The 26880-nt window shown below is 63.7% G+C and overlaps 1 protein-coding gene across 1 annotated transcript; it reads left to right on the forward strand.

The window, feature by feature from the left end:
• The first annotated feature begins 547 nt into the window (after positions 1–547).
• GATA5 (GATA binding protein 5) lies at positions 548–12489 on the forward strand. The gene is made up of 7 exons (XM_036826332.1): positions 548–602; positions 956–1526; positions 2788–2963; positions 9662–9787; positions 10223–10310; positions 10659–10786; positions 11109–12489. The coding sequence occupies exons 2-7, from the start codon at positions 977–979 to the stop codon at positions 11262–11264; spliced, it is 1224 nt and encodes a 407-aa protein (XP_036682227.1). The 5' UTR covers positions 548–602; positions 956–976; the 3' UTR covers positions 11265–12489.
• Positions 12490–26880: the final 14391 nt, after the last annotated feature.

Raw genomic sequence — 26880 nt, forward strand, 5'->3', positions numbered from 1 at the left:
GTTTGAGTTCAGGGAAACGGAGTCAAGCGGCCCCTTTGGAAGCGGGACCCCTGCTCTGGGCCCCAGACCAGGGGCGCATTGGGGGGTCTCTACCACTGTGTCCGTGGTGGCGAGGCCAGGTTCACGGACTCATCCACAGACGGCACCAGACACTAAGCCAGCCTTAGCGGAAGCCTGGGACTGGCGGAGGGAGGGCTGTGGATTTGCGAAAACCCCGAACAAATTTAGAGAAGCCTTCGCGCCGGGACTGCTCCGGGGCACCAAGCACCTGGCTGGTTCGTGCCGCCTGCGTTGGCCGGGACTCGGCGTTGGGTGCCCCGCGCGGTGCTTCCAGTCGCCTTTCTCGCGGAGCTCCGCGCGCCCAGCCTGATCCGGTCACGTGGCAACGCGGCCGCAGCCCCGGCGCTGACCCCGAGGGGAGGGCCCCGCGAGGGAAGGGGTGGTGCGGCGGGGGCGGGCCGGGGCGGGGCGGCCCGGAGGGGCGGCCGGAGCACCGGGATTCCCTGCGGAACCGCGCGGACCCCGACTCCCAGTCTCCAGTCGGCCTGTCGCCGCCTGCCGCGCCCGCGCCCTCTGCGCCCTCCGGTCCTCACGACCAGCCGGTGAGTACCCAGCCGGGCCTGGCCGCGCGCCCCTCCCCAGCCTGGCGCCTTCCCCCAGCGCCCAGACCCTGCGTCCTGCGGACCTGCCGGGTTTCTCCATCTCAGCGCCCACCATGACCACCCGGGAACCTCCGAAGCCCCGGCTGTGGAGGAGGTGAGCTCGACGTTCCCGCTGCACCCGGGATGCCCCCATGAGCCGCTCCGAGCAGCCCCCGCCCCCTGCCGTCTGTCCCCGCAGGCTCCAGGACCCGCCCCAAGAACCGCCGGGCTGGGGAACGAGGAGCGTGGCCTGAGCAACAGCACCTGCGGGGCACAGCGGCCGTGACCTCGACACCCGTCCCTCTTCCCTGCAGGTCAAGGCCGCGCCAGGGAAGATGTACCAGAGCCTGGCGCTGGCCCCGAGCCCCAGCCAGACCGCCTACGCGGATTCGGGGGCCTTTCTGCACACCCCGGGCGCCGGCTCCCCGGTGTTCGTGCCGCCGGCGCGCGTCCCCTCCATGCTGCCCTACCTGCCGGCGTGTGAGCCGTGCCCGCAGGCTCCCGCGATCGCCGGGCATCCCGGCTGGGCACAGGCAGCCGCGGCGGACTCGTCGGCGTTCGGCTCCGGCAGCCCGCACCCGCCAGCCGCTCCGCCGCCCGGGGCCACCGCCTTCCCCTTTGCGCACAGCACCCCGGGACCTGGCGGCGGCGGCGGCGGCGGCGCAGGGGCCCGGGACGGCGGCGCCTTTCAGGGCGCGATGCTGGCTCGCGAGCAGTACCCGGCTCCGCTCGGGCGGCCCGTGGGCTCCTCGTACCCCACCGCGTACCCGGCCTACGTGAGCACCGAGGTGGCCCCGTCTTGGACCTCTGGACCCTTGGACGGCAGCGTCCTGCACAGCCTACAGGCCCGCCCGGCTGGCCTCCCGGGCCACGGAGTCACCTTCGGTGAGTGCGGGACTGGGAGGTGGCTCCACTGACTGGGGTCCTGGGTGCTGGCCGTACTGGGGTGCAAACCCGCACCCTACGAAATGCACCCCCCCAGAGTCAGGGCTTTCCCAGCCGGGTCCGACACCAGCATGGGGCGGGCCCAGAACCCCCGAGACGCGTAAACCTGGACGGAACGCAGCGGCTGCCACCCCGAGATGAAAACACCGTCCTGAGTTTCTTTTTGCACACCTCTATATTTCTACTTTTCATTCATCCAAACCCAATATTCTGGGATCGTGCCATTTAGAGCCTACGTCTTAAACGTTTTTATGAAAAGTTTTGGAAATGATTATTTTTTAAAGCTCAAAATACCAGTTTATCTAAGTAAACCACCACATTCATCTCTGTTCTAGAATGTTTATGTATTCTAATTTGAGACCCAGTTGCAATCGCTCTCCAGGGTATAAATTTGAGTAATCGGACTCCAGGCCCTTAAAGCGGAGAGTTGCTCCCCATCCCTCCCTCCTGAGTCGCGGGCGCCACCGACTCTTTCTCACCCCACCCTCAAAACTGAGGGCCACGCCTTTTTTTGCTGCCCCAGTCTTTTAGCCTACACCCCGCCCCCAGCTCCTCAGCGCAGGAAGCGGGATCCACTTGGCCGGGCCGCCAGGGCGCCCCACGCCTGGCGCCCACCCCTGGCCAGGCGATGATTGATCCCCGCCCCGCCCCCACCCGGCGCCCAAGTGTCTCCAGCGCCTGGCCAGGTCTGGAGGGGGCCAGGAGTCCTCGCCCCAGCAGCTCAAGTGGGAGGACGGTGCTGAGACCGCAAAAGCTGACAGTGAAGGCACCGCGGTCCTCGTGGGATCCCGCAATCCGATTCGGCCTCACTGCCACTGCCCACCCTCCAGATCGACCCACTTTGCAGAGGACAAGGCCCTCGTCCTCTGCCAGTGTAGACGCTCCTGCCTCCCCAGAGAATCAAAATTACCAATGCTGGTGCTGGATCCTGTTCAGAGTGGGGCAATTCCCTGTCACCCGCCCCGAGGTTGGATTTATTCACCCTCCCCCCACCTTTTAAAGCAGCCCTGAGGAGTGATTGAGACCTGGCATGAACTTCACTGTATGTAAACTTAAACTTAGAAAAGAAAGTTAGGTAAAGTAGATTTTGAAGCAAAATAAAATAAAGGCACAAAAAGGAAGGGAAGGAGAAGGTGCTGCGGACATGGCGGCTCCCAGGAAGGGGCAGAGCCTCACCCAGCAGCCGCCCGCCTTCCCGCAGCGGCCGACCTCCTGGAGGAGTTCCCCGGCGAGGGGCGCGAGTGTGTCAACTGCGGGGCCCTGTCCACGCCGCTGTGGCGCCGGGATGGCACCGGCCACTACCTGTGCAACGCCTGCGGTCTCTACCACAAGATGAACGGCGTCAACCGGCCCCTCACGCGGCCGCAGAAGCGCCTGGTGAGTGCGGGCAGCCACAGGGCAGGAGGGGGCGGCGCTTCTGCGGCCATGGCCTGGGCGCCAGGGGAGCCCCAGGAGGCCCGGGCGGGGTGGCAGCGCCTGGTCCACTGTCACGGGCCCCCTGGGCTGGAGGCCACGCACTCGCCGTGTCTGCGGGGTCTCCCAAGCTCGGCCCTGAGCCTCCTGGGCAGGGGATCGCTCTGCCCCCGCTGCGGGCTCGGCCCTGTGGCTCCAAGGGGCTTTGGGCTGGCCAGGGCGGGGGGGCGCAGAGAGGCAAGGTGACCTGACCCCAGGGAGGGGACTGGAGGGGAAAGTGGCTGCTGAGTGCGGGCTTTGTTGGAGGACGTTGAATGTTTTGGGGGAGGGACCCTGGGCCCGCTGCCTCTGATACTGCGAGGATGGGACGAGACCAGGTCTGTAGCTGTTCCCTGGGCGAAACTTGTTTTCACTTTTGGTTTCTTCTGCTGTATGGCTGGGTGGCCAGCAAGGGACTGGGAGCCCGACTTCTGCCCCCAGCACGGCAGAGTCCCAGAAGCAGCGTAAAGGTTTCAAGTTCCTTTGTTCTCTACCATTTCACAGGCAAATCTTTAAATAGTTTTTTATTTTTTAATTTTATTTATTTATTTACGGCTGTGTTGGGTCTTCGTTTCTGTGTGAGGGCTTTCTCTAGTTGCGGCAAGCGGGGGCCACTCTTCATCGCGGTGCGCGGGCCTCTCACTATCGCGGCCTCTCTTGTTGCGGAGCACAGGCTCCAGACGCGCAGGCTCAGTAGTTGTGGCTCACGGGCCTAGTCGCTCCACGGCATGTGGGATCTTCCCAGACCAGGGCTCGAACCCGTCACAGGCAAATTTTGATGCTCAAGTAATTTTGTAAATAAGTGGCAGGGCCCGCCGATGTCGGCCAGCTGTCCAGTCAGTGAGGCCGCGGTGGCTCCCAGTTCCGGGTCCGGGCAGGGTTGTGTTTCTGGGCTGATGCTGGTGTGAGCCCTGTAGGGCCAGGCGACTGGTTCTGGTGTGTCGGGCCCCGAGGAGTGTGGAAGGGCTTTCCGTGGCTGATGCTGTGGGATGGCCGTGCCATGGCTGCTGGTCTGGGCCACGGGGCGGTCGGGTGCTGGCCTTTACTGGAAATTCGAAGGCCCGGCTATGGCAGCGCCGGGGCCAGACGCTTTGAGGCCCCAAGCTGGGTGGGCAGGAAGCAGGACTGACTCGGTCGGGCAGCTTGAGGGCAGCCGCTGTTTTCCTTCCTCTGATCTGGCCTGGCGTTTGGGGCTCTGCGGGTCCCCCAACCTCCCTCCACCCATGCTGTGCCTCTCAGAGGAAGGGGGAGCGAGTCCACATCACCCCAAGTCTCGTCTCTGCCCCTGTGATCATGCCCCCAACCCCAGGCGTGCTGCACCGGCCTGATGTCTGGTGTGGCCTCAGGGAAGGGGAAACTGAGGCCAAGGGACAGGGTCCTGGGGGCTGGGTGCAACCCAGACCTGACCCCGAGCAGCAGACCGGTCCTCTCCTCTGGCTCCCTGCACTGTCCCCGGGCCAAGCCCTAAACTGGGTGCCGAGGATGCACTGCTGAACGGGAGATGCAGGGCTCCCTGCCTCTACCCACACCCCTCGCAGGGCTCAGCTCCCAGCAGAAAATTCCTGACTTGGCGGGGGCGGTGGGCCAGGGCCACCATCTCCACCCTGAGGCGTTTACCGTCACATCAGCCGGATGACCACCCGGGGCTCCGAGACACTGAGTGACTTCCCTGGGCATGCAGCCCGCTGACGGCCAGCCCTGGGCTCGGACCAGGACTGTGGCCTCAGGCTCCCACGAGCGCCCCACTCAGGCTGAGCCCCCTGCCCCAGCCCTGGGTCTTCTTGCCCAGGCCGCTGCGAGATGAATTCAGGGGCTGCCCCCTTGCCTGCTGGGAAGGTCAATTAGACGGCGTGTGCAGAGCACTTGGACGGCCGTGGCCGGTGTGGGTGGGCTGGCGTCGGCCACTTGGCCTGGCGAGGCCCGTTTCGTAGTTGAGGACGTGGGATGTTCCGCTTTGGGGGGCCCCCAGGGTGAGGGATCCCTGCATGCCTGCTTGTCTCCCCGAGGCCACAGGGTCGGCCCGGCCCTGGTCACCCCTGAGTCCAGGCCCACGTGGATCTGATTGTAGAACACGCCCAGGAAGCGTTTGCCCAGTGGGGCTGGGCCCGGGGGCTTTCTCAGGGCCCCTCTGCTCCCCGTCCCTCCCTGAGCAGGATCCTAGGGGGTTCCTCTGACTGGCTGCGGGGGGCCCACCTGTCACTCAGGGCGGGCGGCCCCACCGCTTGCCCGGCGGCTGGTCCTGGCAGGGCCAGGCTCACTGCGAAAACCCTGAGATTCTTGCAGTCCTGAGACCAGAGCCCGGGCCGCGTGCTCCTGGCCATGGGGGCTGGGCCGGTCACCCCAGACTTGCCCCCGCTCCAGTGCCTCGGTCCCCCTCGCGTGTGGGCAGAAGTGATGCCCCGGGAGGGCCTCTCCAGGAAGAACTAATCCTCCCCTTCTTTCAAATAATTCCAAACGTCCTAGAAGCTTGTCACCAAGAATACAGGAATGTGACGGTAACAAGCGTGCCCGCGTTCCCGGTAGGAACCCGTGTCTTTTTTACCCTTTGCCTCCCATGTGCCTCCTCGGTCATAGGCTGGGGGGTTACACCTTTGACCCGAGGCTTCCATCAGTGTAGACGAGCAGGGAGGGTGGTCCTGTCCCTGCGGCCAGGGGCTCTACGAGCACCCCTCGGCCCGGCCTGACCCCAAAACGTCGGAGCCCAGCAGCCAGGGTCCGCGGACGGCAGGCCCGTTAGCCCGAGGCCGGTTCTGACGCCAGCTCCGGGACGTGGCCAGTGCCACGGAGGGCCCAGCATCCTTCGAAGGCTCACCGACCCATGTGCTCCTTCCTGCACAGCCCACCTCACAGACTTGTGTCCTCAGCACGCTTTGCCCCGAGCAATGCCGGGCTCCCACTCTCCATCAGGTTGTGTCCCCGCGTCTCCCCTGCCAAGAGCGTCCAGAGGACCCGTTTGAAACGGGAGTATCTTTGCGGCTCCACCACCTGCAACCTTTACTTTCCCAGCCGCATCTCCACCTCTCCGCCAGCCCCCCACCCAGCTCTGCGCTGCCCACCGCCCTGATTCCCCTGGATGCCCGGATGCTCGTGGAGCCTGGAACTCAGGCAGGCTCTGCTGCTGGCTTTGAAGTTGCACTTCTTTTGAAAAGAACAGACCAAAAAAGAAAAACGAAACGAAACCTGGAGAGGCCCCGCAGTTAGGGGCCCTGAGAGTGGCCAGGCCTGGCCGTCTGTCCCGACAGCGAGTGAGGAAGGACAGAGGGAGGCTCCGGGCGTCCAGGGGGTGCAGGCAGCCCCGGGGACGTGACCCCTGAGTGTGTTCAGCCAAGGAAGGAGGTTCTGTCCACGCCGGGACCACCCCCGCACCTCTGGCCCCTCATTGTCTGAGCCTCAGTTCCCCCCGTAAAACGCAGGCAGCTGAGGGGATGGAAAAAGATAAATGAGCAAGCACTGCGAGAATTTTTTCAAGGTCATTCTTTTTTCCCATTTTCTTGATTTTAATCTAATTTCCAGTTTCTCGATTTTAATTTATGCTCACTGGAGAGAGGTTCCAATGTGGCTTCCAGATTCCCCTGCACCCCCAGGGTCTGGGTGATGGGTTCACACCACCTGGGCTTGTGTCCTGCCTACACGCAGTCCAGCTGCTGTAGCTTCTCCCCAGGACCCACAGCAGTGCATGTAGCTCCGCTGCTTCCGCAATGCACAGGCGACCGTGGGGGACGCTTGGGGTGCACGTGTGTCTGCGGTCGTGCCCACGTGTGTGCAGCCTTGCGGTCGTGCTGTTGGAAACAGTGCTGACGTGAAGCCTTCGTGTGGGTCTCTTTACACCGTTGCGAGAGTGTTTCGGTAGGAAGGATTTTAGTAGGAAGTGGCCTGATGGCCGGCCAAGGAGACAGCATTCCTGTGATTCCTACAGGAATGATGCTAAAATTTTGGGGGAATGTGAGATGGCAATGTGAACTCTAAGGGAGCAGCTGTTGGTAAAAGACCCTGAGGGTCCCAGCTGGATTGGGAGGAGGGGCCTCAGGCCATGGTCCCCCCTTTGGTCTGAAGGCACAGCTGGAGTTGGGGACCGCGATGGGGCCCAAGAAGGTAGGTTAGGGTCACCAGATAAAATACAGAATGCACAGTTAGATGTGAATTTCAGATAAACAACGAATAGCGTTTTAGAATAAATATGTCCCAAATGTTGCATGGGGCATGCTTACACAAAATATTTGCTGCTTATCTGAAATTCACATCGAGCTGGGCATCCTGTTTGTTTGTTTGCTAAATCTGGGAACCCTGGGGAGGTCCCAAGGCCTCCTCCCACCTTAGGAAGATGGACGGACTCGGGGTCAGGGGATCCTGGGCCGGGGCGGGCAGCAGGGCTGGGAGTGGGCCCGGGAGAGCAGGGGGCCTCCGTGTGGGCACAGCTCCCCGCAGCCAAGAGGCAGGTGGAAGGGAGCAGAGAGGGGGAGACTCGAACTGTGTCCAGTAAAAGCAGCTGCTTTCTAGACAAGATCAGGATGTGGCCGCCGTCTTCCCAGGGAGGCCCTCCGGCTGGGGGCCTGCTTGACCCCAGGGCCAGGGCTGCTGCCTCAGAGTGTGTCCCACCATCCGTCCCTTCCGCTTCTGCTGGGCCTGGGCCAGCCGCCAGCTCTCTCCACTCCAGCAGGTGCACAGGTCCCACCCCTAGGAACCCTGGGGAGACCACTGGAGATGGGGCCAGGCTGGACATCAGGCTGGACACACAGCCGTGGCCTAGAGGCCGCCGGCCAGAGGATGGGGTCTCCCCAGCCAGGCCGGGAGCTCCCGCCCTGCCCTCCCTCTGAGCCTCCAAGGCCTCGTCCCTTCCTTGTCTTGTGGCCCTTTTGTCCCAGATCCTGGGGCAGAGTCCTGCCTGGAGACCGGAGGCCGAGCCTTAGATTAAACAGGGCGGAATTCCCTGGAGCCTCTGGCGGCCGCCTGGGCCTGGGGGAGGGGAGGGCGAGGAGGCGTTTCCAGGTCTGCGTTTTCTTGGGAACAGCTGGTGCCGGGGGCTCCAGACGGGCCCCACTCTCCCTCCCTGGCCAGTCACGGGGAGAGCCTGTGCCCTTGAACGGCTGACAGCCTGGGGGAAGGGGGTGGGCAGGAGACGGTCGGCAAGTCTGGCAGCTCGGTCAGTGCAGAAGGAAGGACCCCAGAGACGGCAGACAGACGGGGCAACTGAGGCTGCCGCCGACAGCTCAGCCCTACCCCGGGACAGATTCCTTTTGTGGCTTCTTTCGTCCATCTTGCTTTTGGTTGCCCTCTGGCTCGGTCCTGGGCTGGAGAGTACTGAGGAGAGAACACACGTCCTTGGGACGATTTTGAGTGTGGAGTCTCACGGGCTTCTGTCCTGGTGCCCCGGGGTGCCACTGAAACACCGTAGCGGATGTGACTTGGTCTGACCGCGGCTGCCACGGGGAGGTCGGGGTAGAGACCCTGCATCACTGTGGTCCGGGTGAGGGGGCAGGGGACTGGACCAGACAGGGGCCATGCAAACGAGGGAAAAGGTCAGACAGATTCAGGGCATCTGAGGGCAGGGGCTGGGGAGAGGAAAGGGCAGACCCCCGAGGATGAAGTCTGGGGGGATGGGGCTGGGGAGGGGTGTGCCACCTGCAGGCTGTGCTGGGGGGAAGGGAGGGGCTTTGGGCCTGAGGTGCCTTGGGGGGCCCTGGGCAGCAGAGAGTGTCTGGAGCTCCCAGACTGCAGGGGACAGGACCCCATGCACACACCGAAATGTGAGTCGGGCAGAATCCTTGCCTGGGAGAGAGGGGCTGGGCTCTGGGAGCTCGAGGACCTTGAGCTGGTGGGAGGACCGGGGTCAGGCCTCTGACAGCTGCTCCCCAGCCAGCCAGCCAGCTCGGCAGAGCCCCTGGACCCCCGGGCTCGTTAGGCCCCGATTCCTGGGTGAGCACTGTCTGGGGCCCGCTGGGCCCCCACGTGCAGGGAGGTTTGGGGACCCTGGTTGGATACGGACCTGGGAGGTCGGCCTCTGGAAGGTTCTGGAAGGGCCGTCTTGCCCCAGTATGAGGCATGTGAGCAGCAAGGCAGGGGTGGGCATCGGGGACCCGCAACCCACAGTCCGCTGCAGAGCTGCTGAGCTGAGCATGGGCTCAGAGCGCCAAGTCTTGGGAGGCAAGGCCCAGAGGGACCGGCAGACCCCCTGGATGTTCAGCCCGGGGCCTGACCCGAGGGCGGCACTGTGACTCCCAAGGCTGTGCTCCACCACAGAAATACGGGGCTAAGGCCCAGCGTTGGTTAAAAAGAGGCCGCAACAGACACCCAGCTGCCTGTCTGTGCTGGGCTCTTCACGAGATCCTGACCCCACAGGAGGCCTGTGGCAGGTCTACTGTCACCCCCATTTTACTGATAGGGAAGCTGAGGGCCAGAAGGGTGAAGTGACCTGTCCCAGGGCTAGCAGGGCGCCAGGTCGAGGCTCCGAGGAATCCCGGGCAGGCCTCAGGCCCTTAGCGCCCAAAGGCCTTCTCACCCAGCCCCACGCGGCCCCCAGCCCCGAGCCCAGTGTCCATCCCTCCCGCCCAGGTGCACCTGCCCCGCTGAGCCGAGCAGCAGGGCCCCAGCCCCCAGCCCTGCTCAGCCCAGCCTCCTGTCCACAGTCCTCCTCACGCCGGGCCGGTCTCTGCTGCACCAACTGCCACACCACCAACACCACGCTCTGGCGGCGCAACGTGGACGGCGAGCCGGTGTGCAACGCCTGCGGGCTCTACATGAAGCTGCACGGGGTGAGCGGGACCCTCCCTGGCCCGAGACGGGGCTGAGGAGCAGGGCAGGGGTGTGGATCAGGCTGGGCCTGAGCTGAGCGTGTACACGCCTGTACACACGTGGCCCCACTGCCTGCACGTGCCCGCGTGTCACTGTGAGGCCCGTGGTACAGATGGGCTCACAGAGGCCGGAACATCACTGTGGCTTCCCCGCAGCCGTTCAGCCTGGGGCAGAGGCTGGACACCCCCAGAGCCCTCCTGGCCCCCCGGCTCCCGGAGGCTGGGGTGGGACGGGCCTGGAGGAGAGTGCCAAGCCTGGGGGTAGCAGCTCCCCAAACAGGGCCGCAGGAGTGACCAGCTCTGCAGGGCTGAGATCGGGGCAGGTGGCCATGCCAAGAGGCCCCAGGGGTGAGCACAGACAGGGAGCAGCCGTTCACCACCTGCCAACCCCACCAGGTACCGCGGCCCCTGGCGATGAAGAAGGAAAGCATCCAGACACGGAAACGGAAGCCCAAGAACATCTCCAAGGCCAAAGGCTCCTCAGGTTCATGGGCCAGGGCTGTGGGAGGCCGAGAGGGAGCCCAGGCCCCCAGGCCCTCCAGTGAGGCACACCTTCTCCCTATGGAATCACTTTGAGTATCTCACATTCCACCATTAGAGATTCACATGTTTGGTGCAAGCATCATCGTCCTGAAGTGCAAATAACCCCCATTGTCCTGGGATGGTCTGGTCTGGGGAGGGGCTGGGGTGGCAGGAGTTCACCCAGCCGTGGGGCAGGAGGTCCAGTGGAGGAAGCCACACCCAGCACCTCCAACCCTCCCCCCCCACCTGCCCCCGTGACCAAGGCAACCAGATCTGGCAGCTTCTGTAAATGCCCTGCCTTCCCTCCCAGGATCCGCAGGGAACACCACAGCCTCCCCACCGGCCTCTGTCCCTGACCTGGAGATCTCAGCTGCCACTTTGAAACCTGAGCCCAGCCTGGCATCCCCTTCGTGCCCCGGGCCCAGCGTCACCTCCCAGGTAAGGAGGTCAGGGTGGGGTGGGGTGCCCAGAGCTGGCTCCCAGGCACCTCCTGGGGGAACCCTGGCACCCCAGCCAGGTCAGGGCCCCCATGGGCCCCTGCCAGAAGCTTGGGGCTGGACACGCAGCTGGCCGCTGGTGCCAGGAGCTGACCTGTGGCCGATGCCGGCTGAGAGCCCCTGTTGATCCTCCCAAGGGGTCCCACCCCCATTCCAGGAGCTGAGGAGGCCCCTTAGGGCAAATCGCCCTGTCACAGGGCTCCCGACCTCAAGGGAGCCGGCCACTGTTCCCGAGCCTCACGCGTGCCGTGTCCTCCCTGCAGGCCTCCCCGCAGGTGGACGACACCCTGGCCCCCAGCCACTTGGAGTTCAAATTCGAGCCCGAGGACTTTGCCTTGCCATCTGCAGCCCTGGGCCCCCAGGCCGGCCTCGGCGGGACCCTGCGCCAGGAGGCCTGGTGTGCGCTGGCCTTGGCCTAGGTCCCCGGGCCCCCACCAGGACCCACCTCGCTACTTCTTTGCTCCAGCTCAGCAGAGAGACCGCCAGGCCGGACGCCGGAAGAGACTGGAGCCAGCCGGACCTGGAGGACTTCTGTGCAGACGGCAGTCGGGCCCCAGAGCAGGAGGAAGGCTGGTGGGAGAAGGGCTTGAGCCCCTCCCCGGACAGCAAGGGACCCCCAAATGTAGGGCAAGGCTCTGAACCATACCAGCCACTCTGGCCACGGCTGACTGGGGCTCCCACACCGACTTGACTTCTGTCCTCAAGGCTCACCATCATCATGTTTACAGGTTGCAGCCGCTGGAAAAACCCCACCTTCCTGTTGTAAAACCAGGATCACAGGTGAAATCACTGAGGCCGGGCAGGTAACAGGGATGAGGAGGGCAGCCAGATGCGGGGCCTCCTCAGGCCTCGGGCTGTCCATTTCCCACGTTGGACCATAGAGCCATGGCACAGAGACCTTGCCCTCCTCGGAGCACGGGATGGCCAGAGACAGATGTGCAGGTCGTGCACTGTACCGGGACGCCACCCCAGGGGGAGGCCGTTCACATCGTGGTCATCGTGGGCTTGTATTTATTTGGACGGTTTTCCCAGACCGGGCAGTAAAGGGCCTTGTTCTGACTGAATCTGTGGATTGTAACCATTTCTGATGGGCAGAGTACCCGGGGCCCAGTTCTGACCCACGCGGGCACTCTCGGGGCTGGTGGTTGGGTGACCACAGGTCCTGGCTCACCTGGGACTGCCCCAGCAGAATTATCAATAACACCCCCTTTCGCGTACAAAGCCGTCCCCTCCCAGGGCTGGGTGATAAATTAGTTAGTCGGCGCACTGGCTAGGGGCAGCTGTGCCCACGGGGCTGATGAATGGCTACTAACAGCCTGAGGGCAGAGGCAGGGGGGAGGGGAGGGGGCTGCCCTGCAGAAGGGCCACAGCGTCCCTCCGTCCCATTGCTGCCCTTCACCGACAAGAACTTCGGATTTTTCCACGGAAGCCAGAAACCTGGCTTTTTTTTTTTTTAATGTAAAGTCTTCCAAATGAAAGCTTTCCCCCCCCCAACTCCCAATTCGATTCAAAAATCTTTCAAATTTTGCAAGCCATCGAAACCAGCCACCATTGCGCCTTCCTATTTAAAACATCTCTTTCATATTTAAAAATCCTCCTCCTTGGTGGCAGCTTCCCGAATGTGTTCCTTCATCCTGAACTTGTACCTCGAGATTCAACCAGCTCAATTTCCACGTGTTGTTGCCTTTTTTTTTTTTTTTTTAAGACAAATGCCGCCATAAGAAAAAAAATGTAAAATAAAGATTTCAATTTTGCTTGCCTCTCCCCATCACCTGTGGGATTCCCGGCCTCGCCTAGAAACGCATCTCTGGGGGCCGGGCTGCTGGACCTCACTGGCCGCTCTGCGTCACGTCAGGAGCTCTCAAGGGCATCAGTAGGACTTGACGAGACCCGTGAACACTGGGTGGCTTCGAGGTCACCACCAGCACGAGGGCAGGACACTGGGTGGGGCGGGCAGGGCCCAGCCTGGGGACCACACTGTGAGAAGTCATCACTTCAGGGTCAGGCAGACTCGGGTCAAGTCCCTGTCCTGCCCCCTACTGCCCTCCTGGCCCGGGGTAGGGGGACACAGAGCAAGCCAAGATTTGGGCAGTGGTGGCCCCAGTGGCCCCATGTGGGTCTCGTGCCTCTGACTGGGGCACAGCAGGTAGCGTTGGGTGAACCCTGGGGACGCGGGGGCACAAGGCATGAATCAGGCCCCCTGTGTTGAGGGCACCGGCCCCTCTCACCATCTGGGTGTCCCCACGAAGCCACAAGCCTCTGTGCCTTGGTCCCGACTGTGATCGGGGACCCCCACCCTCCCACACGGAGGGCTGCAGCACGGACCACCCAGATCCGGACGACCTGAGGGGCCAGTAAAATGCAGACACTCAGGGCCGGGGGTCAGATCGGTGACGGGCGGGACCTGGGGACCTGCACGTTCACAAGCTCTCAGGTCCCTTGGCAGCCACACTGAGAGCCACGTGACCAGGGCCAGGCGGCAGAGGAAATGCCTCGGGGACGGGGTCTGGAGCAGAGCACAGCCAGCTCTCTCCCGAGCGGGCTGGACAGGAGATGGGAACTGAGGGGCCTGCAAGGGCTGTGCCTGTGGGTGCCCGTGCTGGGTGGGCCAGAGGTGAGGCCGCTGCCATCTCGTCCCCGCGCCACAGGCCTGGGGCCACCTTCCCAGCAGCCCACCCACAGATGAGGAAAAAAGCACAGAAAGGGTCGCCCCGCTCCAGGGGGCAGAGCCCCTTGCCACCCCTTATCCCGCCTCCTCTCACCCCTCTCAGGGCTCGTGATGGGGCGTTGGGCCCCGAGCTGAGCGGGAGACCAATTATTGAATTATTGAACAAGTGGCAGTGGCCTCCGCGGGCTGCCCCACCAGGCACCCCCGGAACCTCTCAAAGGCAAGACCAGCCCAGCCCTTCTCAGGCACCCAGGGGAGAGGGTGGGAGGGGGCGCAGAGGGGAAGCAAAGGCCCCGGAGGAAGGAGCCACAAGGACAGGGACAGACGAGGTGGCCGGGAGCAACTGGCGAGGACCACGTGGCCACGTGACCACTACTGCAGTCACGGAGGGAACGGCCCTCCGCCGGGCAGGTGCCACTCCCTGTGTCGCCCGGCGCGTCCCTGGATCTTCCCTCCAAGGGGGGGCACCAGTCTCCCTCTTCCCTGACGAGAGAAACCCAGGCACCTGAGAAGTAACCCCCGGCTCAGAGAGGTGACACAAGGCGCGGGGCTCCAGCAGCGCCCTGACCAACCCAAGGGATCTTCCTAGAGGTGCCCACGGTGCGACGGGCAGAACAGGCAGGGTGGGCAAGAGGGGCTGGATGCCCCGCCCACAAAGACGGGTCCCGAGGGAGAGGGTTTGGCAAAGAGGGAAGAAGCGAACTCATCCTCCGTTTTCATCCTTTTTAAGGACGCGCCCAGGGTGAGGGGGGCTGAGCCTCCACCTCTGGACCTGAGGAGCTCTAGGCAGAGCTGCTCAATTGAAGCCCTTCTCCCCAGTGCCTCTGCGGGTCCCGGAAGCTGTCAGGACCTGGAGCCTTAATATAGCCGCCGGGCAACCCCCTTCCTGCAGCTCTTCCTCCCACCAGCCCGCCTCAAGGCTCTGCCCGGCGCCCATGAACAACCGGATGGACTGGGGAGGCTGGTGGGAGTGGGCAGTTGCAGGCCGCTTATCAGACGACAGGACGGAAAGAAAGACCACTTCATCCGCGCTGCCTGGCCGCCCGCACCTCGCTTCCCACATCTTTCAAGCTAAAGCAGACGTCGGGGGCGTGGGGGAGGGGTGCCATGGCTCCTCCAGCCTGCAACGGTCCCCTCTGTCCGCGGGAAGTGTCTCCTGAGCCCCCGCTGGGCCCTGTCCTGGACGACTGGAGAAGGGAGAAGACACCCAGCGCCCCCTCGACTGGGGTTTTTTGATCCAGAACTGTTTCCAAAGCATCCCTTCTCCTTCCCACTTAAAGCCCTTAACCCATGGCCTCGCTCCAGACGCGGAACAGGGAGGCCAAAAGCATCCCAGGGCAGCCCTGCAGCGCTCACACCTGGAAGCAGACGCAGCCACCCCGCCTGTGCCTCCTCGCAGAGGGTGTCAGGGTGGTGACCCCAGCGGCTCCCATCACCCTGGTTTTCCGAGTCTGGCTGCCGTCAGTCAGCAGTGTATCCACTGCCCTCAGCAGGCGCAGGTTCATCCCACGGACCCTTTCCGTGGAGCGTCACCACGGCCTCCCGCAAGCCGCCTGCCCCAGCTCAATCCCTCAGGGCAGCCGGGGCCACGCGTCCAGCTGTGCCCAGACCCAAGAGCTTCCCGGCGGGGCTGGGGCTAAGGGTAGTTTCCCCTTTGCTACCGAAAAAGATGGCTCTTTAAAAACGGGGGCCAATTCTCTAAGGTGCTTGTCTGAAAATGTAACGTGCTTATTAAGAAGGGAAAATCGTTCTTTGGGGAAAGCAATGCAGGTTACCAACTTTTTATTTGACCAAGTAAGGACCTTTCTTGGAGAAGACCAGTTGCTGCTGTCACCAGCATCAAAGACAGGCCATTCTGCCACCAAGCACGAGGGGCCAGCAGGCTCAGGGACGGGGCAACGGATGTGCAGTCCTCCCTGCCCTTCCTCTGCCACAAGTCCGTGGGCAGTTCATGGGGCTCGGGGCGGCTGTTCTCCAGGGTGTGTGGACAGGCATTCAGCAAGAGGCTGACCGGGCTCCCCATTCCCAGCCCCCACGTGGACCCCCATTCAGCAGAGAAGAAAGGAGGCCAGAGAGACCTGGCACCCCCCGAGGCTGTGAGGCTGCAGGCCCTGGGGTGCCTCCCCTCACGCACCTCGGTAGGGGCTGAACCCACCCCAGAGAAGAGGGGGCTGGTGAGCCCCACAGTCCCACTGGAGCCGGGGCGGGGTGGCCGGCCCTCCATGGCTACGTGGAAGCCACAGCGGGCAGCCCCCCCTGCAGTGCCCTGCGAGGCCCGCCAAGATGTTGACACGGACGGCTCCAGCCGCCTTATTTATTATCTGATAAAGGGTTCTCGGCACCGCGGGTGGACGGCGTCTGGCCGCGCTGGGGCCTGGGGGAGGGAGGAGGCTGGGTGGGGGGACGGGAGGCCAGAGCAGGCCTCCACACTGGACTCTGGGGCCGGACACACTGAGGAATCTGGATTTTCCTTCTCCTTCTCCGGCCAACAGCCTGCCTTCTCCACTGCCAACGAGCCAGTGAGCCAAGGAGAAGCTCTGCCCTTGTGCGGAGCGGCCCGGGGGACCTCCTGTTTGGACGTCACACCCCCTGAGACCCGCGCCCCCCGTGCTGCTAGGCCCTGCTCCCCCTGGTTCCAGGAAAACCCCGAGCTTCGGCCCTCCTCTCCGTTCACCCCACCCCCCCACCCAATTACTGCTGCAGCCCATCCCGCACCCCTCTGCTTGGCCTGGAGCTCAGACTTTCCATGATGCAAATCTGGGCCTGTTTCTCCTTTGCTTCCAAACACTCGGCCCAGGTACTGCCCCAGCAACTGCACAGATGGCCCAGCCATGACCGCCTGGTGGCCCCAGGGCCCCCTCTCCTGGCACCTGCATCCACTCTTGGGTACGGGGACCCTTGCCAGCATCCAGACACGTCACACCTCTGGGTCTTTGCACGTGCCGTTCCCTCTGACTGTGACGCCTTCCTCCTGTGCGCCTAACCGGTGACGTGGTACCCAGGGGTCGAGACCCCTGATGCCCCCCTCCTTCACAGAGCCTTCCTCGGGCTGTTCTAGGAGGGTCGTAATCCACAGGTCTCCACCAGGCAGAGTTGTCACAGAGCGACCCAGATGACCCACAAGAGGGGATCCGTTAAATGGCCGAGGGAATGCGTGTGGTGAGCCCTTAGAGAGTGTTTGACAATTACAACTTATTCTAATGTTTTTTCCCCGAACCTTCTTCGAGTCGGCTTTTATAACCACGAAGAAGACAACAAAGGCGCCCTCCACGGGCTCTCCATGGCCGGCCCTGCCCACCAGCGTCACTGCCTCTTCGTGCACTGTGGGCCTTAGGGGACGCCCGCAGGAGGCTGCATGGGAGGGGGTGGGGGGGGCGCTCCAGGACAGGTGGGGACCATCTGAGGCCCCCTGGGTGCCTGGTCATCCTGGAGACCAGCCTAGAACCCACGTACATCTCTCCGCACGGGGACCTGGGCAAGGCAGGCGGCGGTCACTGCCCCAGGCGGCCTGTGCCTCCCCCTTGGCAGTGATACCTCTTGCCCGGCCAGTCGCTTCTTGTCTGTCCATCCTCACCTTGAAGGTCAGGGAGGCCCTGCTCGTCTGCACCACTCCAGGCAGGGGCCCCCGCCCCCTGGTGCTTCTCCCCGGCACATCCTGCGGCCTCCCCGGCCCTTGCCCACCCCGTGACCACAGATTCGGATATTCTCGTGCCCTCCTGGTCTCGTCCACTAGAAGCAGCTTCCCTGAGCGCAAGGGCCTCATCCAGCCCGTTGCCCCGTGTCCGGCGATGAGCCCAGTGCCCGGCCGACACTCAGTGATGGAGGACTGAATGCACGGGTGGACCATGTGCCTGGCCCCTGCTGACTTGTAGGGGTGGGCTGGCAAGTCACGGCCCCCCACAAAGCCCATCCATCCACCCTGTGGGTGGCGGGCTTCTGACTGTCTCTGTCACCCTTCGGGGCTCTCAGTCCTGCTGAGGATGCCAGGGACAGGGAGAGAGGGGGTGAGGCGGGGTCCCCAGGGGGCCTGGGGGAGGGGCGTCCCCAGAAGCACGTCCCCAGAGGAGGATTTGTTGGGGCCGGATCCATGAAGGCCATGTTCCCAGGCCCGGACAGCCGTGTGCAGGGACCGGGAAAGGAAGGGGCCACTCAGGGTGCCACACGGCCGGCAGGCCTCGCCCCAGAAGGCCTGTGGACACTGGCCAGGCTGCATTAGGCTGGCTTCTGGTTCCCAGAAACTTGGAATTGACTCCAGGCGGGGGAGGTGCAGGAGGCCCCAACGTGCTCCGAGAGCTTCACATCTGACCTCTGAACTAATTACTTCTGAGTTGTGTCTCCTGTGTGTAAAATGGGCCAAGCGGCTCAAGGTTACACAATTTTCAAGTTCAGTTCTGGCATTTCTTTGCTTTTTAATATGCAGAGGACCTCAGAACACGGCCATGGACAGGGACCCTTGATCCTGACCTCTGGGAGACCCTGGTGGCAGGAACACCCACCGCAGGCCGCGTGCACAGAGGGGGGCGAGGCTGCCCACCTTTCCGGGGAGAGAGGAATGAGGCAGTGAGGGGCAGAATGGAGACAGACACAGAGAGACAGAGGACAAAGTGCGACGTTGACCCCTGACCCCAAGCGCCCTCGGGTCCGGCAGCCACAGCCCCCCTCTCCTGGTGGCCTGTCCTGGGGCATGTGTCCCTGGGGCGACACTGGGGGCAGGGAGGCCCAAGGAACACCCGGGCCCTTTTGGCCTGCAGAGGGAGTGGCGGGGAGTGACAGAGCCCCTGCTGCAGGGAAAGAAGGTGAGTTTTCCCAAAGCTTTTGAAGGACGTACCCCAAAACCCTTCATGCGGGTCGGACCCCAAAACCCTTCATGCGGGTCGGCCAGGACTGCTGACCCTGGGCCAGGACCCAGCTGCGTCCCTCACATAGGAGTCCTTCCAGCAAGTCCAAAATGGGCCGGAGGTGGGGGGCTGGTAGCCAAAAGAGTGTGGGAGGGGCCCACAGTGCTGGGCCGGCCAGCCAGGAACCCTCCCACCTCCCCACTGGGGAGCTTCTCTGTTGGGGCACCACCTGACCGCCCCCCACCCCAGGCAGAACTCAGAGGTCACCCAAGGGCACGGGCCAACTTGAGGCCAGCAAAACGTGTCCCACGGGCCCCTGGGGCTGGGCACTGGGCTGGCGTCCCCGTGGAGGACGGGCAACGGTCCTCAGCTTGACTGTGGCCCCCACTGGCCCATCTCTCACCCTTGGGGGCAAGGGCTCAGGGAAAAGGGACAGAAGAGAGCCTGGGGGTTGGGCAGGCAGGCTGACCCTTGGCTCTGGTCACAGTGGGTGGCATGATTTCCTTAGCCAAGTCCAGAAGTCCGTCCCTGACACGTGGGAACAAAATTAGCTGAGATGAATGGCTTTGGGTGCCTCCCCTCCGTGACCCCCTGCTGGGCTCCAGAAGGATGGGGTGGGGACAGTCGCCCCCCGAGAGCTCCTCTGAGTCCCTCAGTACAGAGTCCAGAGCCCTGAAATCACGGCCCGGTGGTTAGGGAGAGGGTAATGTGTCTCTCTGAAGCTTTTAAACTAAACACAGAAAACCCTTAATACGGCAGCCTCCTTAAATCAACAGCTCTGAGCCAGCGCGTGCCGCCTGCTGACGACCGGGAGGTTCTCCTCGAAGCCGTGCCAGGATTTTCTGGAGAAAGATTTAAGGCCCGCCAGCCCAGCCCCGTGAACCTTCCTAACTAAAATACTGGGCCCATCCGCTTCCGGCCTGCACGTCATTTAGAAGCAGCCACTCCCCAGGTCACATTCCGAGCGGTTTCCTGCGCTGTGGCCCCGGGACTCTGCGGAGAGCCTGCGAGAGTCCCAGCCACGTGAAGATAAATCTCCCTTGTTTACCTTATGAACGAGAGGGGACATTAAATACTCAAACGAAGTACATCTCCGCACTCCAAGGCCAAGAGACACTTAGAGCGCCAGCCCTTCACGGGGGCCCTTAGAGCATTCAGAGCCAGGTCCGGAGGGGCGGGGCGGCCCCACAGGGTCTCCGGGCGGCAACAGACCCACCCCTCAGGCCCACAGGGTGGTCTGCAGCTCCCAGGACCGGACAGGCAACCAGACCAGCACTAAGCAGGCTGGCGGAGGGCAGGCCCCGGCTAGGGAATCAGTGGCTGACATGGGCCCCAGCTGTCTGTGAGCAGGGGTGGGGACGGGCTACGGTGCGGGTGGTGTAAGCACTGCTCAGGGCCCAGCTCCCACCCCTGACCCCCACCCCGTCTACAGGGTGACAGCGCGGGGGCCCATCCTCCACACCCTCTCCACACCGTCCAGGGGGTTGCAGGGACCACGCAGCATTACTGCCACCAGACAAAACACAGGCCAAGCCCCACAGCCTTCTCTCCATCTCCCTCACCCACCGCAGGGCTGGTGCTGGTCTGGCTCTGGGGCGGAGAAGGAGCCCCTTCCTGGGTCCTCCCTGTGGGCCCCCAAAGGGAGATGCAGCCCCTGGGGACCCAGGAAGAGAGAGGCTGTTCTCAGACCCTTGGGACACCCCTGGCCTGCTCCATCACCCCCTCACATCCCTCTACACCACTCCCACCCCCTCCCTGACTGTGGGACCCCCCTGCACCCCAGCCTCAGCCCTGCTCAGCCCCTCCCTGAGACTCAGCTACCCCACCAGCCCGCCTTCCCCAGAGCCCTCACACAAGTGGTTGCTCCTCTGACAGCGCGGTGGGCTCCCAGCCTCTCGCCCCCTCCCGCCTCCCCCAGGTCACAGCTCCGGGCTAGGCATGCAACAAGTATTCCATAAAGACCAGTCCTGGGGGCTTCCCGGGTGGCTCAGTGGTTAAGAATCCACCTGCCAATGCAGGGGACTCGGGTTCGAGCCCTGGTCCGGGTAGATCCCACATGCCGTGGAACAACTAAGCCCGTGCACCACAACTACTGAGCCCGCGTGCCACAACCACTGAGCTCATGCACCTAGAGCCCATGCTCCACAGCAAGAGAAGCCACCGCAACGAGAAGCCCGCACACCACAACAAAGAGTAGCCCCCGCTCGCCGCAACTAGAGAAAGCCCGTGTGCAGCAACGAAGACCCAACGCAGCCAAAAAAACACCAGTCCTGGGCAGTGGGCAGGCAAGGGATCAAAGGGGCCCGGGCCCGCCAGTCCTGTGGAGAGGGGGCTGGGCGCCCCTGCCTCCCCCAAGACCCTGACAAATCTCACGCTCCCCCCCCCAACCGAGACACATCTAGAAGAACCCTGTCAGGGCTGACAATAGGCTCTAAAAATACCCGATGGCAGACAGGATTTCCCAGGAACATCGTAAGTTCTGTCCAGCGGAAGTTATAAATACTAAATAATGTTAATTCGGAGTCATTAGTCATCCAGGGACAGCCTTGTCCTTTGTGGCGACAAAGGATGTTTTTCCAGATTCATAATTTATTACTCTTTACAGTTAAATCCAGCTACAGGCAAAACAAGGGAAAATGAAAAAAGCAGGGTCTCCCCTGGAGCCACTGGGAGCCGGGGCCAGGCGGTGCCTGGACCACCTCTGTCCTGGCCCCCAGCCTGTGGGCAGCCCCTGCCTTTGCCCTCACCTGCCCCAACCCATCAGCAGCCCTGACTCGGGCTCCCCCAGGTCTGAGCGGTGCTTGACCTCCCCAAAAGGCCAGTCCTGGTCTGCCTCCTAAGTGAGGCTCTACTTCCTGCACGTGACTCTGCCCCCCTGGCCGCAGGTGACCTGAAGCCTCCTCCTGCCTTCCTGACCCCCCTGACGTCTGCCCCCCCACACCCAGTCCTCCACGTAAAAGCCCTACGGCTCCCCAGGGCCCAGCAGGATTCACACTCTCCCGCCCTCTAGCCTCTGCCCGGCGCCCCGTCTCCCACCTCCCCGCCCTTACACTCCCAGCCGGGGCTCTGGGCTGTCCCCTCCTCAGACTGTCCCCACTGGGGTCCTATAGCCCCCTGCCGTGGCCACCCCTGCATCCGGGGCCCAGCGCAAAATTGGACACCCTCGGTCCCCCAGGGACACGACGGCTAGTGCAGCAGCCTCTCCAGGGGAATTCAGAGGCTGCCTGCCACCACCTGGGGAGACATGGGGGGGGCTGCAGGATCCCGACCACACAGGCCCAGCCCCCCTCCAACACTGGGACAGGCATGGGTCAGTTAAGAGCAGCCAGGTGGGGCTTCCCTGGTGGCGCGGTGGTTGGGAGTCTGCCTGCCAATGCAGGGGACACGGGTTCGAGCCCTGGTCTGGGAAGATCCCACATGCTGCGGAGCAACTGGGCCCGTGAGCCACAATTACTGAGCCTGCGCGTCTGGAGCCTGTGCTCCACAACAAGAGAGGCCGCGATAGTGAGAAGCCCGCGCACCGCGATGAAGAGTGGCCCCCGCTTGCCACAACTAGAGAGAAAGCCCTCGCACAGAAACGAAGACCCAACACAGCCATAAATAAATAAATAAATAAATAAATAAAATTTTAAAAAAAGAGGAGTGTTTGCAACTTCCTATACATTTAAAGAGCAGCCAGGTGGTCAAGAAAGGGTGGCCCACATCCCAGCGCCCTGGGCGGGGCAGTGGGGGCTAATGGCCCTGGGGACGTGTGCCACATGCAGGGTGCATGGGGATACCAGTGCAAAGGTCCCAGAAAAAGAAAAACAGCCATAAACCAAAGGGCAGCGTTCCACCGAGCAGAGGGTTCAGGCGGCGGCCGGTGCCCAGGGTGGCAGGAGACTGTAGGTGCTGGGACCTCCCAAGGCCACCGGGCTCGGGCAGGCGAGCGCCAGGTGGGGACACCGGGCCAGAGGAGGCAGCGATAACGAAGCAAGGGGGTAACCCAGCCTCTGCGGGGATGCTCACGCCTGTGGTGGCCAGGCAGGACTTCGGGTCAGGGTGATGGCCGTGAGGGGACAAGCCCGGGGGCAGGCAGGGCCGCACATGCACCACTCACGCCAGGGGCTCCCAGGAGAAGCCCACTCAGGTTCGAGGGGAGCAGCAGAGACCCCCTGCTCGTGGGAGGAGGGTCCCTGCCCCTGTGCCCAGGGAACGAATTCTGAGTTTCTGCTTCCTCTCTGGGCCCCTTCACAGGGTAGCCCAGGCGAAAGCGATGGGCGTGGGATAAAGGGATGACCCTCCATTTCCCACGAGGGGCCAGCGCCTGTGCGCCGGGAGCAGGTGCAAAAGGCGGACGGGCAGGCATGGCAGGGGGCCGCCCATCTCCCCACCGCTCGGAGTGGTGGCGCCATCAGCTCACAGCCGCACCCCCTCCAGAAAACGGCCCTGGGCAGGGGGAGCCAGGACCTGCCTCACGATGATGCCCATCACGCGGGGGCAGCCACGGCCAGGGACAGATGGACAGGGGCAGGGGGACCACCCCTTATCGGTGGTGGGACTGCCTCTGGGCTTTTCCTGCTCCGGAGGGCCCGCGACCCCCAGGGGATCAGGCTGAGGCTGGTCTCCAAGACCAGCCAGGACCGCCTCCTTGCTTGGCGTCCCCTGCCTCATCCTGCGTCCCGCTGGCCCTTCTCCTGAGAGCCCTCCCAGAGGGTCACCACACAGGGGTCTCATCTCAGGCGCTGCTTCCAGGAAACCCGACCTACCGGGTCCCAGGAGTTGGAATAAAGCCTGTGGGAACCAGGGCTACGTCCAGGACCAGGTGTCCCGGCACAGGCTCTTCCTGACCCTGGGGGTCCCAGCCCCGTTCTCTGCCAGCCACATACACAGGTCATATCCGAGGCCCCCTGCACACAGGGTCCAGAGCTGAGGGCTGCTGAGTCCTCCCACCGCCCCAGGTCATGAGCCGAACTGTCGCCACAAAATTTACATTGAAATCCTAAGCCCTGTATCTCAGAATGTGACCTTATTTGGAAACAGGGTTTGGCCAGGTGGCCAGACGGCATCCTCCCCATCCCACAGGTGAGGAGACTGAGGCCCAGAGCCCGGAGGGCAGGGGTCCCTCACCCAGGCCCGGGTGGGTTGGCAACAGTTCCCAGGGCCCCGCCCGCTCTGGTCGAGGGGGCCCAGGCTCCGCTCTGCAGCTGAAACAGCAGCCCCCTGACCCCGGCTCTCAGGGGTCGCCCGTGCGTTTCCGTCAGGCCGGTGCTGCGAGCTGAGACGTCCCCGTCTCAAGTCCACTGGCTGCGTGTCTGCCCGCCGTCCAGGCTGGCGCTGTCCAGTGCGACTGCCACTAGAGCCACACGTGTGGTTTCGATGTGCTAGTGGCCACGTCAGAAAGGAAAGAGAAGGGGCACGATTCATTTCCGTAACACGTTGTAGCCCCGCGATCCAGTGCTCGGCACACGGTCACACAGAAAGCGCAAATACGATCTTCCGCATCCTTGGGCTCCAGCCGGGCCTCTGTGATCCGTGTGTATCTCACACCGACCACGCAACAGCCACGTGCGGCTCTGGGCCACTGTGCTGGGCCGTGAGGCAGACACAGCTCCAGGGGGCTGGGCCCCTCGCTCCTGTTTCCTGTTTCCACCCCCAAACCCAGGACAGAGCGAGCGCACACCATGGACGCTTGGGCGTATTAGCTGAACAAGTGAGTGGCCCGTGGCTGAATGTGCAGCCGCCCAAGCTGGCCTCGAGGCCGGGGTCTGTGCCTGCGTGGGAGGGGGGCAGCCTGGCAGGGTGTGGCTCGGGGAGGGGGGCGCCGCACCTGGCTCCAAGCTGCAGACGGGACACGACCTGGGCACAGGGAGCCAGGTGCGGGGGAGGGAGCTGGCCCTGCCCCCCTTTGCTGGAGGTGTGGGAGAGGCAGAGGGGAGGGGGAGTCGGGGCCCCTGGGTCCCCTCCATGACACTGGGCGTGGCGCGGCTCCATCCCAAACCCCGGCCAGCCGACTGCGTGGTTACTTTCCTCCCCAAAGAGGAAGGCTGAGACAGGGTTTGCAGACAAGCCCTCTGAGGACAGAACCCCCCGGCACAGCCCCGCCAAAGTGCCCTTGTCAGTGACAGATGGGGTGGATTTTCCACGCAGCCTCCTGGCGGACACCCCAGAGCGGTCCAGCCACCTGGGTGGGGTGGGGGTCGTGCCAGCTCTGCTGCCAGGCCGAGGTGTCTGCTGATGCCCCCAGGGAAGGAAGGGCCTGACGGGGAGCCAGAGGCCAGGCGAGGGGAGACTCACATTTTCCGATGAGAGCTCTACAAGCAGGGCTGCCGGAGGCCCGGCTGATAAGGGGAAGGGGCCCCTTAATCCCCTCCTGCTCTGCCTCTTTGCACGGTGGTCAGTCACAGCCACGGGATGGGGACGCAGGGCCTGCCCAGGGAGGTCCAGGCCAGGAACCAGTGTCACATGTGCCCCCGCAGGGCCCTGGTCAGCTCCAGGCTCCAGAAACAGGCCATGGGTTCCTCACCCATTTCTCACCACCCACACGGGGCTGAGCAAGCCGGGTTGCAGAGAGGATGAGGATGAGGGCTGCTTGAAGGGAGGAATGAACGGATGGAGACGCTCGGGGCCCCAGGGGAGCACCTGCTCTGTCCCATGGAGCCAACAGGTCCTGCCGTCCAGGCCCAGCGTGTGCCTCACCAACGGGGCCAGCAGCCACCAGGCCTGGTCCCACGCATCCTCCAAACAACCAGCAGCAAGCCCGGATGCACGATCCCCACCCCTACACGTAACATGTCATCAGGGAGGGGCAGGTGCCGGCTGGTCAGGAGCGAGGACCCAGGCCACAGCACACGGGTCCCTCCCAGCTCTGCACACCCTGGCTGTGCGGCCTTGGGCGAGTCACTTAACCTCTCTGTGCCTCCGAGCAACCCTGCTTGTTACTGCAGAGATCAGAAGCCCTCCCAGGCTTTCAGCGGGGGCTGGACAGAGCACAGGCGGGGGCTGGCCACGTGGGGACATCTCCTGGACACTCCACTTCGTGCAGAACACCAAGCTTCCAAATGAGGTGCTCGTCCAACCGCCACTTCTCGGGTCCGCGTTCCCGGGGCTGACGCATGGGCGACGTGCTGGAGGGGTGAGGTGGGGGAGGGCTGGTGGCGAGGGCCGATGAGTCCACGTGGTGGCCACGTCACCCACGCTGCCCTTTCACCTTCCCAGCAGCCCCATTCCATGCACGAGGGCACGGAGGCCCAAGGCTCGGGCTGACATGCCCGAGGCCCCCAGCACCGGGTGTGGCCCCCCCCTCACTGTCCCCTGGGCTCCAGGTAACGTGTGTGCACACGGCAGGCACATTTGGGAGGCCTGTGGGCGGTCTCACCCCTGGCAGACTCTGGGGCACCGTGGACAGGAGGGGAGCCTTGGGGAGGCCGGGCCCCTCCTAGCAGCCCAGCGCCGCCCTCCTGGCCCCTTCCAGCCAGGCTCTCGGACACATGGGGCCCCCAGCCAGCCAGCAGAGCTGGACACATGGGGCCAGTAATGAGCAGCAGGGCTCCTCCCCACAGTCACAGGAACAGCGGCTGCCCCAAGGCCGAAGAAAGGTCTATTGACTGGAACATTCTCTCTGAAACTCCCGAGCCAGGCCGGGGTTTGTCACTGTCCTGAGGAATCACGAACCCCAGGTGGGAGGGTCCTGGACCCTGGAAATGGGCTGTGCTGGCCCCTCCCCTCCACCCTCACCCCACCTGCCCCTTGGTTCACGTGCCTCAAGTTCAAGGGGAGCAGCAGAGACCCCCGGGGGAGGAGGGCTCAGGTGCTAGGCCGTGTGTCTCGGGAAGGCCTGGCTGCCCCGGGTTAGGGTGGCCCGAGGATTCTGGAGCCCGAGGGAGGCAGTGGGGGTGAGACCTGGCCAGGCCGATGGGGGCAGACGGTCTGTGCCCGAGGGAGCGAGACCCGGGAAGCCCCGGGCCGAGAGGTCAGCTTGGACCCTTGCCGGCAGAGGCTGACATTTCCTCAGTTACTAGTTCAGCCAGAAATATTTACAAGTGCCCGTCACGTGCTGTGTTAGTGTCCTGGGCAGCTGAGGCAAAGGACCACCAACTGGGCAGCTGACAGCTACAAAAATTCACTCTCTCACAGCCTGGAGACCAGAAGTATGAAATCAGGGCCTCGGCAGGGCTGCGCCCCCCTCCAGGGGCTGCAGGGGAGGGTCCTCACCCCCTCCCAGCTCCTGGTGCTGCGGGCCGTCCCTGCGTCCCTGGGCTTGCGGCCGCATCACTCCGATCTCCACTCGGTTGGCCCGTGGCTGCTCCCTGTGTCTCTCGTGGACGTCTTCTTTTGAGGACACCGGTCATTGGATCAGGGCCACCCTTGTGACCTCGTCTTGACTCCATCACATCTGCAAAGACCCTATTTCCAAAGGAGGTCACGTGCACAGGTTCTGGGGGTCAGGACCCCAACATACCTCCTGGGGACACAGTTCACCCTCAACAGCTGCCAGCCCTGCTGGGTTCTGAGGGGGAGGCCGTGAGGGAGGTGGAACCCCTCCCCTCC

Source organism: Balaenoptera musculus, chromosome 15 (assembly GCF_009873245.2).
Source record: "Balaenoptera musculus isolate JJ_BM4_2016_0621 chromosome 15, mBalMus1.pri.v3, whole genome shotgun sequence".
In the NCBI taxonomy this organism is placed as follows: Eukaryota; Metazoa; Chordata; class Mammalia; order Artiodactyla; family Balaenopteridae; genus Balaenoptera; species Balaenoptera musculus.